Raw genomic sequence first — 17,189 nt, forward strand, 5'->3', positions numbered from 1 at the left:
AGAGATACAGCAGCACATCAATCTAATTAAGTGATTAGCATTATACAAAATCAGTGTAACACATAATAATTCATTAAAAGCCGGCTAAATGACAGATCTCCAAAAGTAACTACGAACAGCTAACCATTACCCCTCGAGTGATTCATCGAGTTCGGTTGTTCTTCACAAGCGAGTTTTCCCCAACGTGTTTCTGGTGGCTGGAGCCAGGACTCCGCCGCCCCACCCCGCGTCCCCGCAGTGCCCAGCTGGCCGGTGCAGCTCCAGTCGCTCAGATCCCTGCTGGGAGCTGGCACAGGCTGTTTGCTGGAACGGGCATATGTGCCCGCCTTAGCACCAGTTCCCTTGGCCTGGTTTGGCACCCCGAGAGCCGAGTGCCTCTCTGACATGAAGTGGAATGAGCTCGAAACACACCCTTGACACTGCTGCCTTGGGGGATTGAGCCCCACGTTTTAGAAAACGCTGTCCTCTGCTACTACATAAATTTATGAGCGATCTGAAGGAATATTTAACAGCATTAATGATGAAATTTGCAGATGACATGAAATGCATAAAGCGCTAAATAATGCAAAGAAAAAACAGTTTTTCTGTAGGGAAATCGACATCCTTTAGTAAGCCGGGATCATTTGAACGTGCTTTTTGAGACAGCTGAATGCAAGGTCATTCATCAGGAACAAAGAATGTAGGTCACATTTAGAAGACTGGAGACTCTGTCCTGGAAAGCAGTGACTCTGAAAAGGATTTAGGGGTCACAGTGGTTAGCCAACTAAAGAGAAGCTCCCAGAACAATGTTCCAAGGCATTTGCTACAGCCTTCAGCTACAGGAGTGTTGGGTGGTGACATAACTATATCCAATTCTACTGTACACTTTTGACAAAGGTGCCTAAAAATTAGAAATGTTCAGAAAAGCACTGCTGGAATACCATTAGATCTGAAAAAAATGAAGAATAACAGACGTAAGAAGTCCAAGTTACTTACTTCATCCAAAGTGGGATTAAGAAGTGACTGTATTGTGGTTTATAAGGATGCGTTACAGAGGGTTCAGGAAACACACAATATTCCAAAGTCTGTCCAACGAGGAAAGACAATTTTGTACTAGCAAAACAGTACGCTCTTTTAACAGGGTGACTATATAACTGTTGAAACAATTTACGCAAGCTTTGTTTCTATTTAGAATTTCATTGTTTTAATTTAAGTTGTGGACAAAGACATGAAAAAGATAAAGGAAAAGCATCTTTTAAAGTGCTTTAAAAAGAAAAGCATGGCAAGCGTGCATGACAAAGGCAAACAGACTGTACGGTATTGTGTCTTCACGTTAAACACAAAACTGCAACTGAACAAAATAACACATTTTAAAAGATACTTTCCTATTAGGTTTATACTTTAGTATTGATTTATATTGTATTCTTTTCTTTTGACTTTTTTTTTTAACATAATCAGAGTGAAGATCTTTCTTGAACATCTGTGAAATATTTTGCACACTTAGGCTAGACATAAATAATACATGTCAGAGAGATGTAAACACCAATGGGAGAAATAAATTATGTACGTGAATACGGGGCAGTATAGCTAAAGCAATGAGCTGAAACATAAGAAACTTCCATTAACCTGATTGTCAGAAAAAAACGTCCTAAAAATTGAAAGGAATTCAACTTCGAAGACATGTCTCCTTTGGGAAGCAGAAGTCCTATTACCCGAGACATTTAAAATGAACTGGACAAAACAGCACTGAAGAATGTTAAAGAACAATCCTTTGTCAGGACCATGATAGTCTTTTCCATCTCTAATCTTTGGGATCTCCTGTTTTTTCTTATCATTTCAGACCGTCATGAATATTTTATTTGACTGTTGACCTACAAAAGAAGTGGTTTAAAGAATAGAACTTTAATGCAAGATTACCAGAATTCTTTTAAAATTAGTTTCCATTCTCCCGTCAGTTACACAAACATTACCAATATCACCGTATCTGTTACGTCTAAACACAGAACAAGAGATTTTAAAAAACAATAGACTAAAAGGCAATACAGCTGGTGAAATACTCAATGTGGAGGGGCTCAATTTTTAGAAACATGCCTCTGAAAAATGACAATCTTCAGTAAAGTGCCTCAGCACCCCATTGACCTTAGAGGAAGAATTAAGTGCCTTAGAACAAGATCCACAAAAACTAAGCTAGGTGGTAAGCACGTGCTGAGGACAGAGTTGTACATTGAATTCTGAATCTCCTTGATGTTCAGGTATTTTAATGCTATTACTCCTTCGAGCAGATGTTTTCCTGAAGGTTTTAGGTGCCCGTTTCTCTTTCAAAAAATAAGGAAACAAGTATAGCCAGACGACTCCTGTCTCTGCTTTATACTTTACTGATCAAAGAAGTCATCCAGGACAATGACGACACAGCAACAATTAATTTTCCTCCTTTGGGGAATCTCCTGTCTCCTAAGAGCCTATCTGTGGACTATTCTAGGGGAAGAGCAAAGAAGGGGAGTGCTCTATCCCCTTCTGCTTTTGAGCCTCTTACAGTTTTTGTAGACTGAAGGCTTCCTTTGCCTTCAGCCAGATTAAGCAGGAGCCTCTGTTCTTATTAGAGGTCTATCACTGGGAGCAGGGCACCCCAGGCTTAAGTCCCAGCTCCACTGATTGTTTCTGGATTTATAGATATAAAACACATAAACGGTCCATAATACAGACACACAAAGCCATCTTTTGTCCTTCCCAACTCAGTGCCATAACCATGAGGTTACAGACTAATTCCCTCTCTCTGATCTAATACATTTTTAATTCTTTCAGAGTACAAAGTGGAGCAGCTTCAACAGAAGGGACAGACTGTGTTTTCTTCCCTTCCACGTCCCCCTGGACTGTGAGCTGTTTACCTGACAAATACAGGAGAGCAGAAGTCTTTGTTGCACAAAGGAAAGCAAACCGTTCGCCTCAAGAATGTTTTAACCACTGAGGTTTTTTGTATTAAAATGAAGAATAACCAAGCCGTTGAGCAGAAAGCATCCATTATGGCTGAATTTTTTGGGTAGAGGCTGACTTGGCAAACGTGCTCCAAGACCTGAGGGGCTCTGGCGTTAAGAGTGAGTCAGTCAGATGAAGCCTGGGAAATTTAAGCATAAAAACTGTAGCATCTATGGAGGTTAGTCACCTGCAAGGTCAGCTGTAACTAAGCGAGAGTGTGAGGATGCCTGGCTCCAGTTTTAGTACCCAAATTCCACATCGGTCCCACCTTCAGCACTCAATCCCCGTCACGGGCCTTTGGCGACGGGGTGGGCTCTTGGCGCTTGGGGACCAGGCGAACCTCATGGCAACGCCAAGTGACACATCTGGTAAAAAACACTTCTAAAAGCGTTTTTTTGGACGCCGGGCCAGGGTCTCGCAGGGGCGGCAGCCGCCCCCACGCCAGGCACGGCCCTGCCCCGTGTGCAGGCAGGCCCCGACCGGGAACATGGCAGCGACCGGGGCTCGCCGGGGCTCCCCGGGGCGGAGGGAGGCGGCGGGCAGGCGGCGACCCGCGCTGCGGCCAGGAATTACCTCAGGGGGAGCCCGCTGGGAGCCCAACCGCCCGCCTGAGGGGAGCCCAACCGCCCTCCCGGGGGGGCGCCCAACCGCCCGCCTGAGGGGAGCCCAGCCGCCCTCCCGGGGGGGCGCCCAACCGCCCGCCTGAGGGGAGCCCAGCCGCCCGCCCCGGGGGGGAGCCCAGCCGGGCCCCTCCGCCGCGGCCGCCCCGGCCTGGGGCTGGCGGCGGGCAGCGGGCTCCCCTCGCCCCCGCCGCCCCGCGGGCGCTGCCGGGGTCGGCCCCGGCGGTCGGCCCGCAGCGGCGAGGGAAGAGAGGGCCCGCAGAGGGAGAAAGAGAGGGGGAGAGGAGACGACGACGGCGGCGGCGGCGGCGGCGCCGCCCTCTGGAGAGAGCGGCGGGGAGAGGCTGGTGTGAAGAGCCGCATTTCAATGAGGGCCGGGCTAATGCAAATCACCGCAATCGGCAGCAGCAGAAGAAAGGCGAAGCAGCTGCAGCCCGGGCTCCCCAGCAGCGCGCTCCAGCCAGGGGAGGCGTAACAAAGGCAGCGGAGCCGCTTTCTGCGGCAGCTACTGCGATTAAAGCCGGGTGGTCGCCGGGGCGGGAGGCGGGGGGGAGCCGCCGCTCTTTGGCCGCTTCCCATTTCGAGCCGCCGTCTTCCCTCCGCGCCCCGCCGGCAGGTCTGAGGGAGAAGGTGCTCGCCAGGCTGCGGAGAACAGGTAGGGGCCGGGGCCGAGGCCGGGGCCGCCCCTCTCCTGCGCGGGGGCTGCGGCGCTGGGGCCTCACCGGCGGGGCGCGGCCGTGGGGCGGCCGCCGCGGCGCGCTGCACCTGTGCCCATTGTGCGGGGCGGCGGCCTCCGCCGAGCGCCGCAGCGCTTTTTCCCCGGGCGGCTCCGCTGGCGGCGGCTGCCCGGCTGCGGGGCCGTGGGCTGTGCTGTGGGGCACCGCTGCCCGCCGCCGCCCCCCCCCTGCAGCGGCCGCCCGCCTGCCCGCCGTGGGGCGGCTGGCTGTGCCCCGGCAGCCCCGGGCTGGGCGCTTGCCCCGGCGCTGCGTGAGTGCTCCCGGCGGCGAAGCGCACCGTGCGGTGCGGGGCTGGGGTGCTCGCTGCCGCCTTCCGCGGGCTGCTTGGGTTTCAAACGCGTTTCCCCTGCCCCAGCAGAAAAAGCCCCTTCTCGAAGCCGCTGCCGCATGTATCCGCGTCCCCCTCCCCGCCTCGGTGACCGAGTACTCGGTCTGCTGCTCGGTCTCATCTTCGCGGGGTCCCCGTCCCATCGCTGCCTGATGTGGGTTTTTTGTGTCGGCACGTATGATTGTTTTATGTAATTGCTCACCCGCACCTGCATCATAAATAATTCTTTAACAGATGCATAGGGTGTGAAGTGTTGGGCATGGTGGTTTTCCAGGGGTGTGTCCCTTCATTTTTCTATATCTGTACGCATATGAGTATATATTTATATACACACACATGCGCGCGGGGACACATCTGATCAGATCAAATTGTTTAGGATTTCTTTGTCTGCTCTGACCTTGTGGTTTGAACATGCTTTTCTGTAAATAGCAGGACTGGTGTTCAAGGGGAGCTCTAGTTCTGTTTTAAAGGGCGTAATTTGGAATTACAGCCATTATTGATTAAAGCGTAAGTGTGTGGAAGAAAGGGCAGTGACTCACACTTCTTCCTCCCCCCATCCAAAATTAGTAAAGCTGAAAGTCCCTTAAAAAAAGTATATCTTTGTGTAAACTTGTTTTTCCTTTTTTGTGTGTGTGTATTTGAGATGGTTTGAGCAAATGAAACAGCAGACCTAAGAAAAATCCATTCTTCTCACAGGCATTGATTTTGAGATACAGTTTCTGAATTGTGAGTACTGGGATTGTTTAAATCTGAATAACAGGTTCTCATTGGAATTAGAAATGAAGTAAACCAACTTACAAATAGTTTTTAACGTGGAAATGTTGGTGGTACGCTCTTGATGCTAGGCTGTGGCCACTAAGTGATATTTTGGATTTAACCCATAGAGAGGTGTCAGTGAAATGCCACAGCAAATATTCTTGCTCTTTTCACTGAAGTGGGGTGTATGTATACTGAGGAGGAAAAACGTAGATTAGTCTTTTTCTTTTATGTGTATGTATACACACATACACACACAAATATATATACTGCACCATATATATATGTTAGGTACCTTGAAAGTATTTACAAATATAAATGTTGCATATATACATAAACACACGATCCTGTGCCAGTGTAACAAAGTAAGTTGTGAGCGGTAACCAAAGCCGGATAAATAATTTCCACCGAGGTCCTGCACTTGCAGCGGTTAGCCTTAGGTGCTTGTTCTAGTCAAGCACATGAACAGCTCCCAGAAGTTGTTGAGCACATCCCCTACAGCTTTGCGGTATCAGGGTCCAGCTGTATAATCATTGGTCTAATAAAAACTTCTGTGAGCTAAAGAGCATCCCTAAGTCTTTCTGTATTTCCTCCTACCGTTTTATATCTGGTCTGACTATATTTTTTTTCTTAATGGTCACACAGTTATGAGTGGTTGAAACAAAGCTTGTGCTTGCTGTTTTTTTCTTTTTATTGGAAATCAATGAGAGAGACCGATTCTAAATTAGGTCTGTGTATCTGTGCTATAAATAAACTTACTGTGTTTTGCTGTTCTGCAGACAACTGCAAATCTAGGTGGCTTTTAAATCAAAAGAAATGTGCTTTGAACCTAATGATCTTTTGGTAATTCTAAATTTGTTTCCTGTATCTTTGTTTCTTTTATTTGTGAAGATTAGTGTGCAATTTGTAGTATTTAGTCTTGTGTTGGTTGTGAAAAGGAAAGGAGGTACCTACCTCCCTGCTTTCACTTCAGAACGTGTGAACTTCCATTTATGTGAACTGTATTGAACAACTGGGATCATTTTGGTCAGAGCTGGTGGTTTTTTGTCACTGTCAAACATGGGAGACATCAATCACTAATTTGCCCATCGACACTGAATTAGTCACTCCTTCAGTGATAGTTTTGTAGGCAAAAGAAGCTGTCAGTCTTATTAAATTTGAATATTAGGCCTAGGATATTAATAAAACCTCTTGCAAATTTTGTTAAGCACTAAAGTAGCTTGCTCACTGAAAAATACTAGTTTTCTGTCTCCCTCTAATTTTTTTTTTAATTTCATGACATTTGAGTACCTCTGTTGGTTTGGAGTATGCAAAGTATTTGCACAAGGACAACAGAAGTGATTTATTACAAAGCTTAGGCTGTAGGGAAACGACTGGTTGGACTTTTAGTGGGTCAAGCCCACTGTTCAAGTCAACATAGCAGCAGTGGTAGTCCTGATTCTCATCACCAACCTGCAACACCTGTTCCTCTGAGAAGTTCTTAATTGCTTACTTGCTGGTGACTGGTTGCCCTTCTGAAGTGGCACCTTTTGAGATTACAGTTGGAACAAACAGTTTAGTGGGGGCAAATGGTCTAGAAGGTAGACTGGACTCAAATAGCACCTGAATATAACATAAGAAGATGTAGAAAGTTTGATGCGTTTGTTCTTTTTTTCCAGTAGCTAAACTTTGTCACCTCATTTTCAGAGTTCTTACTGAATTTGAACAAATGCTTTTTAATGTTTGCATATTGGTAGCAGTTGGTTTCATGAGTGGCATTTCTATGCCGTATAAAAGCCTAACTTATAAGCTAGGTTTTAAGGCATGGCAAGAGAGTTAGCTGTAAATGAACATGTGAATGTAGCATGGTTTCATTCAAACATTTCTCAGCCTGGAAAGTAAGTGCCATGTACAGAATGTGAAGTCTCAAAGTGAGCTCCCTTAAAATGTGTAAGTTGCTTAAACTTTTTCTGTTCTCTTGTGCATCCCTTAGGTTGAACTTCAAGATGTCCTTTGGGAGAGATATGGAGCTGGAGCATTTTGATGAGCGTGATAAAGCACAGCGATATGGCAGAGGGTCCCGGGTAAACGGTTTGCCCAGCCCTACTCACAGTGCCCACTGCAGCTTTTACCGAACCCGTACTCTACAAACCCTGAGTTCTGAGAAAAAAGCCAAGAAAGTTCGTTTCTATCGTAACGGAGACCGGTATTTCAAAGGGATTGTATATGCCATCTCCCCTGACCGGTTTAGATCCTTTGAAGCTCTCCTGGCTGATCTGACCCGAACTCTGTCTGACAATGTGAATCTGCCCCAGGGAGTGAGAACAATCTACACGATTGATGGCTCCAAGAAGATTTCTTCCTTGGACCAGCTAGTAGAAGGTCAGCAGTAAGATTTGGAGGTGTAAAGTTACATTTGAGTCAGTGTTTGCTTGTTTAATCTGTTAAGTCTTCCGCAAATAGGTAACGGTATTGTTGTTATTAATAAAGAAAGGATCTTCAGTGGTGTAACTAGAATTGTGAAGATCTTGGATTGTGTATGAAATATTGTTGCCTTGCTACTTATTTCCCTCTTGTTGAACGTGTCTGACCTTTCCCTTTCTATTAACCTAGTGTTGATAGTCCTAGATCTTGAAGATTGCATCTGCTGCTTCTTTTGAACTTGCATATTTAAAAATGCCAGTGAGAGTTTAGTCAGTTAAACTTGACAAGGCTGGTGGTGCTGATGAAACCTACGTGAAATTCAGTTCTGTTGGATTTTTTTCTTAAGTCTGTCTGTACCTAGTGAAGAGCTCCAACTTTTCCATACAAGTAAATATGCCTTAATTAAAATACTCTCTTCTCATGGAGTGGCATAAATGTAGGCAACCTGTTAAAAGAGTAATGTTGTAGCCATGGTTCAGCTGGGGTAGGCTGTAAGCTTTTCTCCCTGTAGCATTTCCCTTTTCCTCTTCCCCAGTCCACTGGCATCCTTATGTTCTTTTTAAATAAGGCTCATGTACCTGAAGTATAAAGCATTACCAGTGATTGGGTCAGAACTGACAGGTCTTGGTCACTGTCAAACACTGGAGATGCCAGTCGCTAACTTGCCCATGGACACTGAATTTATCACTTATTCAGTAATAGTTTTGTTGGCAAAAGAAGCTGTCAGCATTATTCAGGTTGAATGTTAGGCCTAGGATATTATTAATAACTTTTACAAGTTTTACAAATAGCTAAAGTAGCTTTTCCAACATAAAGTAGTTCTGGTTTGCAGTGGGTTTCTTTTTGTGTGTGTAGGCAATAGCTCCTAGTATAAAACATCAGAATGTATAAAGTCTGAAAGCATTAACTAGCAGATGGCCATAACTGAGGTTGTTTTTTACCTGTAAAGTTTAAATGCAGGTGCTTGACTATATTCAAAGAAAACAAAGGTGGAGTAAATTTTTCATCATTGCTTCCATCCTGCCTCTGGCCCCAGTGTGCCACGGGCAAACCTGTAAAAGCATGGATCCATAGCCACTGGACAGCCAATTTAGAATGGTAACAGAGATTGTAATTTCTTTATGATTTTCATTTTTAGCATCAGGTGAGAGAACTTGCAGTATCAGGATGTAATGAGAGTATCAGAAGGCGGCTAATATGGGGAGAAAAGAATAAAAGGGTAATGCTAAATAAGGTTTCTGAAAGAGAAGCACATCTCTGCATAGCAGGTGTTCAGCCACCATTGAGTTGTCTGCTTTAGGTGTCATAGTAGAGGAAAGCTTTTTAAGGAGAAGTTTTGAGAAGAGGATATTCTTGATAACCCTCCTTGCATAAAAAGGAGAGTAGGAGACAACATGAAGATGCTTGAAAAGAAAATTGAAGTGGTAGGATTGTCCATGTAAGTAAGGGTTAGGACCATAGGTTTAGTGAAATGGAAAGGAAACTGGTCTTAAGACCAATGTTAGGAATTCCAGGGCAGAGTTAGAACTGTATTTGTCAGAACAGTATATAACTGGTGGAGAAAATCGGTTTCTGGGAGGAAAGACCAATATTAATAAACATCTGTTTAAAAGCAGTGTTTGTGCATTTTCTTCTCAGTGGTGGTATAAATAATTGTGCTTATTTGATTGGTATGCTCATCAAGAAGCAAGTATCATTGATGTTAATGTTGATTTGCACAGTCTTTTGTTGCCAGTCAGAAGTAGCTTTTAAAAAAAAAGAACTGAATGCAGAAATAAATTCGGCAACCTTTAAGATTGGTTTGTTTTGGCATCCTAGAGAAGAATAATACCAGTTATAAATCAGTCAGTCAAAATGAATGACAGTACAAGAGCATAAATTTATTTTAAAGAAGGGCTTTGGGATTTCTTTTAGTTCTGTGGGACTTTATTCCTTACCTTTTCAAGGAACGCATCCTTCCTGTGTGTACTTCAAGATGGACAGTCTTTCTTACTTGTGCCATTAACACTGTGGGATTTACAGAAGTCGGTCTTTGTGTGCAAGTAGAGCGCTACATCCTTGTTCCATCTGAAAGAGGGCTTCTGTCTGTATAAAACTGCAAGGTGGGTTTTTACATAAGCCCCTTCCACTCCTTACTGTACAAATTTATTAGAGTTTGGCTAGTCTGGTACAGCATTAACTAGCTTGAAGCTGTGCTTTGTGTTTAAATAGCTGGAAAATCACTTGATTTTTGCCTCTTGCCAAATGACATTCTGCTCAAACTATTGAAATACGAAGCATTGCTTTCTTCATGGTGAGACTATTCCCTTACTGCGTGAATTAATTTAATGAGACTGTTATGAATTTAGATGATTTTTTTTCTTCTTTTTTTGGGGGGGTCGCATTGATTTTAGTGATTGCATCGTAAGGTAAATGTGTAAGGCCTTGATTTGGAGTTGGTTTTTTGCCTTTGTGCCTGTGAGGAAGTTACTGTACTCTTACCTTCCCATACGGTACATGAAGACAGAAGCACCTAGCTCCTGGGGGAAACAAGACAGCAGCCACTGTCTTTCATCCCAGAGCTAAATACACAGAACTGCATGAAAGATAGTGCCAAAGGAAAAAGATTGTAAAGGAGCTGTTTTGCTTCAGTAGTATTTAGTTGTGTCCTGCATACAATTCGGAGCTGGCATGGCTGTATGCTGGTGCTGTAGGTTATTTAGAGGTGCATGGGCATATCTTCCCCTTACTTGAAACTAATGACTTCCCTAGGGTTTTGGTGTTTTGTGGGTTTTTTTGGGTGTGTGTTTTTGGGTTTTTTTTTTAAGACTTGGGGCATGTGAGATTTATTAGAACTTGATAACAAGGGGTATGTACCGTACTGTAAAAAGTTTCATACACTCTGTAACTTCTCTTTTCCTGTCACCTTAGATGAAGGAAGGAATGCAGTGGACTCAGGTTACCTTCTTTTTGTCAGACCTGATGTTCAAGACCCTCTTACCTTTAAAGAATGGTTTCCAAATGTGACATGACTTTATTCCCTAGGTATGACATGGAATCAAAGCACGTGGAAACAATGATGAAGTTGCCCTTAAGTCTCAGGAAAGGACTATATGCCTTTTGCTTTTCCAGAAGTGTACCATCTCTAAAGCTGGAGGCAGAGGTGGAATGATGGGTCTTACCCCCCAAATTACCATCGAACAGTGTAACAAGAACAGTAATAGATTGGAATGAGCAGGATAACTCTGAAACAAAGAGTATTATTTACAGTTTTTACTCCTGGGGTCCTGCTATGTGGAACAAAGACCACAGAATCAATCCATAGCCAGAACTGCATCCCTTTCTCATTAATTTTTATTATAATATTACCTCAGAGTCTTGGGTATGTACCAGAATAAATTGTTTTAGGTTTCCACAATACCTACCACAAAAGATGAACTCTGCAGCAGAGAACTGGCAGTCAAAGACAAACCAAAAACCCCAAACCACAAGGCTGAGAGAGTACTGGGAAACAACATTGTCACATGTCAATATTGGGTGCACTGCCAAACTATTGTAAAGACTTGTATGTGTGCATGCCCATTTTATGTAAGCATAATAGCAAAAATAGTTTTAAAGAATAATCTGAAAAAGAAAAATGAATGTGTCTCAGGGATTATCTCAGAGCTCCAATTCTCGTTGAAGGAGTAGTTGGAAAGAGCACAGATAAACGAGTTTTAAAATCTGGTAATGGCTGTAACTGGCTAATAACTCCTGGGAGATGTGAACCTCACTGCAGTGACAGAGGAGATGACGGGTCACATGAGGACTGCAGGAAGGCTCTTGCAAGTGGAGGCAGGCAGTTTGTGTTCGGTGCAGCAAAGAAGCTGCCTGCCAGTGGAGTGGGTTCAAAAGGCAGTGTCTCCTTGCTAAAACGGTGAGCTGTGACAGAGTTCCTGACTTTTTTTTTGTATGTGGGTCTTGCTACTCCCACTGTCACCTCATTCCTTCTATCTCAGCTTTTCCCTCTCCTACGTGCTAGTACCGCTTCTTCCTTGACTCTGCCACCCGCTCCAGCGGTGCTGGTGAGAAGCCCAGCCAGGCCAGGCTGTAGGAATCGACTGACGTGGTCTCTGACGTGCTCTGGAGATAATGCTCTTTCTTTTAAGTCATGTCTACCTCAGCAGCTGGGAATTGATGGGCTGGAAAGATTCATAAGCATATGTAATATGCTATCAAAATAATAATAGTAAAGTATCTGTTTAAATGTTTGTAGAGCTGCATCTATGTGGACATTTGTTTATAGGATTGAATTTACACTGGATATTTACGATGGACTTGATCCAGGGCTATCAAAGTTAGTGAAACTTGGACTGGATCCTGTGGTAGAAATGCCTGCAATCCTTATATTGTTTAATAAACAAACAGCTGAATAATCCTGTTGCATAAAATGGTAGAGGGTTGTTCTGGCACTGTTTATTTGATTATTTCATTAATTTGAGAAGATTCATCCATTAGACAGTTGATTCACATTGTGTCTTCCTTAACAACTTCTTAGAAGGTCCCATGGTTTCTTACTCTAGGTGCTTTCCAGTTTGGTGGTGGGGGTTTTTGTTTGTTTGTTTGTTTTTTAAAAGCATATGCAATGCCTGTCTGCTTGTAGCAAGACTACAGAAATTTGGGGGGCAAGTATGTCTTTATTTTTTCACTTGGCTTTTGATGAGGGAAAAAAAAAGAATGTTTAGTCTGGGCTGAGCGGAAAGAATCATGTGCGAAAAGTCCTTTAAAAAGTCTGAGGAGATCTGATTTAAAGTTTCTGGTGCGTCTGATTGCTAGGTGAACATGGGTAGGTCAGATTTATTTCATGTAGATGCTCCATCTCTTTTGCACTGTTGCGTTTTTTGAGACACTGCAGAAAGACAAGCCAGCAGTAATGTAGTTTAAGTAGGTTATTGCTCTATTAACTAACACATTTGGGAACTATCAGGTAGTAACTTATTTGGTTCAGGTCATCTTCCTCTTGCAATCTGCTCTGCATGGTGAGGGATAGTCAGAATTCTTTGTCCTTTCCCCTGAGAGTCTGCTCTTCTGCCTTTTTGCATGTACAAAACCAAAGGGTGGAAGTGAAGAAGGGCAGGGGTGCCTGTTGCACGGGGTGCTGGGGGTGCCAGCCCCTTCCCTGTTCTCTTAATCTGTTTATTGCCCCATCTGTTGGGGAAATGGGTGGCAATGACTGACTGCTGCACTGAGCAGCCTTGCCAGGGTGCCTCACCACCAAAGGGTGCAATTCCTGCTGTTCCTCCACCTCTGGTGGGCTCATAAATTAACTTTCCTTTCCTCGTATGTACTCTTCTGTGAGGAATCAACACTATTTTCAATCATTTGGCAGTCCAGAGGGGTTGGTTGTTCCCTCTGCTTGCATGATTCAGCCAGGCTCTATATTCCTTCTCCAGGGTTTTCACCTAAGACCAGCCGGCTTCTTTATGAAGCCATTTTAGGCCAAGTTGCCTTTAGCACAGAAAAGCAATGCATATAATCCATTTTAAGAGAGAATGCCTTGATAGTTCTTGTAGTGAGAATATCGGCAAGCTAAAGGAAACTTCTTGTAGTGAGAATATCGGCAAGCTAAAGGAAACTAACTGCTAATACCAATATGCCAAAGAGGGAATCAACACTTGCATCAGGAAAGCTCCAGTACTTACAGGCAGTGATTCAGTGTCTCCTTAGCAGCCACCTTTTTATTTTTTTTAATTATAAATTATTTTTATAATTACTATTAAAAAGAAATTATTATTTTTTAAATTATATTTTTAATACATGAAGCATGTAGTGAAATTTTGTCATGACCAATCCTTCAGTGTTACATGGCTCTAGTGGTTCAGCTGCATTGAATTTTGACAGATGTGTAACTGCAGGCAGTAGGTTTTTGTTTGCCTGTGTGGTTTGGTGTTTTGTTTTTTTTTTTTTTAAGCATAAACTGTGTTTTGGGATCTGTCCCTCTACATGATTAGCTTTCTGATTAGCTTCTCAATGCTAAGATTTATTTTAATTGTTCCACATGGAATTTCCTGAAGTGTTGAGCACTTGCACAACTTAAATTGCATGATTACTGGTTTAAAACTGGCAAACAAGCATTGTGTATTTTTTTTTTTTGAAGGGTTGAAGTGCTGTGCATTTCATTTCCACTGTTGCTGTGAGGGGGCAGGAGGGCTGTCAGGAAAGGTATACTTTCTAAGATTTAGTATTGACTTTTTTCCTAGATGTCAGATACCCCAAAACAGCTGGGTGTCCCCCTTGTCTCTTTCTAATGGCTACTGATACTGTAATCAAGAGTCAAAATTTAATTGGTGGCAGCTGACTGCACTGTGAAACGCTCACTCCCCTCTCTTGGGGAGCTGCAGTCAAATGGACACTTTAAGCGGGCTGTCTTTTCTATGCTTCTGTTTAATCCAGTATCTCCAAAGATTCCTCCTTTAGCACGTGTGTTCTGTCACAAATCTAGCATTTGGAGATTGTCACCTTCTTCCTCCACCTGCCAGTTAGTCAAGCCGGTGTTTGTGGGCTGTGTTTGTGCAGAGGCCTGACCCAGAGTACGAGCTGATGGTGCTCAGTGGGATTACCCCCGGAGGTGTATTTTCATGGTGCTTTGGAGCTGGGAAAACCAACTTGCTGCTGGTATTGCCTGTCTGCAGATGACAGCTTGTGTTTCCTCTCAGGTACAAGTCACGGGCATGAGGCTATTGTCTGTGAGGCAGCTGTAGCCAAAGGTTACCAAAAATAAAAAGAAAAAAAAAAAAAGAGAATCGTGTCGTCACCTAATAGTTTTGGTGAGGAAGCAATAGTTAAGGCAGAAGGTGGATTTATTAGACTAGTAAGTCATTCCCTCCTGTGAAACTTTGCAATCTTCTCTTCTTAAGGTAACTGTGAAAAAGAAGAGAGGATGAAAATCTGGGTGAAGGCTTTTTGTCCTTTTCTTTGAGAATTCCTCTGCGTACAAACACCATGGGTGCTAAAGGATTGGGCTAGACATTGAAATTTCTGGCTGCTGTCTGGGTGGGTCCCATGTTCAGGAAATTTAAGCTTGTGTTTCTAGTGTTTTCAGTGCTTAAAATTTGCTGGATGTCACCATAAAGCAGGGTTTACTGATCTTAAGATCAGATATAAGATACTTTTAGGACATAGGGGTTTTGTCCATTTAGTTTTTGTCCTTGTGGGCCTGGCCCTTAGGAGGACTGTGAATGAGAACTGCAGTCCCTGGCTAACATCCATGAAGGTTTATAAGCCCCAGCACTTGAAGTATTAACAGTCTTAAATAACAGCATTATGGGAGAGGTGTCTGTATTTCTGTTTTTCTATATAAGATAGCTCTTGCTAAAGATATTTCATTTTATAAGACCTGGGATGCTCTACCTCCAAGATATTCTGTAGCTAAATATGAGCCTCTTCAAAGGAAAAACAATATATCTTGGTGCAAATATTTTATTGCTGTAATATAGTACTGTTGGAAATGAAGAAATGGGGGGAAAAAAGTCTGATGTTAAAATAATCCCATAACTTCAGTGATTGTATTGGTCTTTTTTGTGGTCATTTCATTACAAAACTAATTTTGTGCAAGAGCTGATGTGCTGTTAAACGCTACAAGGAACCCAGCTGACCTTTAAATGTAGCTGGTATTAAAAATCATTTGGAATGCTATCCTTTCAAGAAGGGGAACCAAAAGAGTTCGTAATAAACTAAATGTAAATCTTCTGGGTACTATGTGTGTGACCATTTGTTTGTGCACCTACCATTTGAGAAGTGAGTTTTAATATGAAGACTTGTTTTTAAATAAGTAGTTGTTATTTCATGCAACAAAACTGAACAATTTATCTGATAGCACTGAACCTGAAAAATCTGATTTTTATTTCATGCCCCCCCCCCCCCCCCCCCCCCTCCAAAAAGAGGTAGCTGGTGGATTTTAACTCTTAGAGCAAACACAAGTGGAGAGAAGAATGAATTTTGTTTGAAATTTATAGAAGAGACTTCTGCAAAGTGTTTTATAGAACAGGTATTTATTGTATTGAGTGCAGTCCTACTCATAGTAGGATTTTTTTTCTCCCCCTACAAAATGCTATTAATGTTTTTTAAAACTTGTTCATTTTATGGATGTGGTGGTGTGGGTGCACTCTGACCTTGCAGTAATTGAGTAGCTAGTGCTAAAAATATTGGACAGGAACATGGATAAAAGAGAGTATGTACTCTTTGATCACTCTTGGATCATTACTGTGGCTAAGCCTTCCTGTTCTGATGTTACCTTTTATATTTATATCTATATGTATCTCTCTCACATATATACAATGGATAAAAGGAAGAGCTTATCTTTGTCTCTTGTAAGGTTGGTGTAAGCATTCCATCTTAGATTGTTTTCTTAACACTTTCGATGTTACAGCAAAGTGCAGATTAACTTGAATTTACATGATGACTAGTAAAAGCATTGTAATGTCTTCATTTCCCATTCTGTATTTTGTTCTGCTTTAAAAGAAGGCTCTTTTAAAAAAAAAAAAAAAAAAAAAAAAGAAAAAAAAAGGAAAACCAAAAATCTTTTTATGGTTCTTGCTTGATCTTATGCTGTCATTGCATTTATCTTTTCTGCTCAGTAGTCCATCTTCACATGTTGCTCTTACTACTTTCTCTTCTCTTGGAGTCATAGAATCATAGAATCGTTTAGGTTGGAAAAGACCTTTAAGATCATCCAGTCCAACCATTAACCTAACACTACCAAGTCCACCACTAAACCAGTTAAGGGTAGAACAGTAATTTCGTTTGTCCTGGTTTGTTGGCTGGATTATTTTTTAATAAGAGTACTTCCACTGCCTTTCTGATAATCACTGTACAGTGTGTTACTGTCTCACCTTTGGCACATTGTGTCAACAGACTTGACCCTCTGTTGCATCTGGGGCCTCGTGTTCCAGTGGACACCTGCCACTTCTAACTCTGGTAACTCTGTGTGTCCACCAGCATTCCTTGTGTGCTGTATTGTCTGTGGATTGGCTTGGGTGCCCTGAAAACTTAAAATTGGTGTCAAATTTAAAAGTAAATTTAAATAAAATTTAAAATAAAATTTAAATTTTAAATTTAAATACTTCTTTTTCTTCTAATAATTGAACTGTGGGTCCCCTTTCCTTAGAGTAGGGACCATTAGGAAAGTCTTTGGTTCTTATATGCTTTTTGGCGTAGGAGGCACAGCACTGAGTTTTGTTCTGTTTTTATTTTAATACCTTGGGCTAAACTGCTAATATGAAGGCCTCTATGCTGTTAGCATATGCTGAACTACTGAACCCAGAAGAATGAAAACATCTCAGATGTTTCCGTGGTATTATTCAGGATAGGATTTTGCATTATTTGCAACGGAGTTTAACTGCAGGCTGCCAGAAGGTGTGGTCTTGCTAGATCTAG

The 17,189-nt window shown here is 42.8% G+C and overlaps 1 protein-coding gene across 7 annotated transcripts in view; it reads left to right on the top strand.

Moving 5' to 3' along the window:
* The first annotated feature begins 7,378 nt into the window (after window positions 1-7,378).
* DCLK1 (doublecortin like kinase 1) overlaps window positions 7,379-17,189 on the top strand; it is a 253,897-nt gene continuing 244,086 nt past the window's right edge. For all 7 annotated transcript variants that reach the window (XM_075709376.1, XM_075709381.1, XM_075709387.1 and 4 more), the window contains exon 1: window positions 7,379-7,754. In XM_075709376.1, the coding sequence (XP_075565491.1) occupies window positions 7,379-7,754 (376 nt within the window). The remainder of the gene's footprint in view (window positions 7,755-17,189) is intronic.

This window comes from Pelecanus crispus, chromosome 1, assembly GCF_030463565.1.
Source record: "Pelecanus crispus isolate bPelCri1 chromosome 1, bPelCri1.pri, whole genome shotgun sequence".
NCBI lineage: Eukaryota > Metazoa > Chordata > Aves > Pelecaniformes > Pelecanidae > Pelecanus > Pelecanus crispus.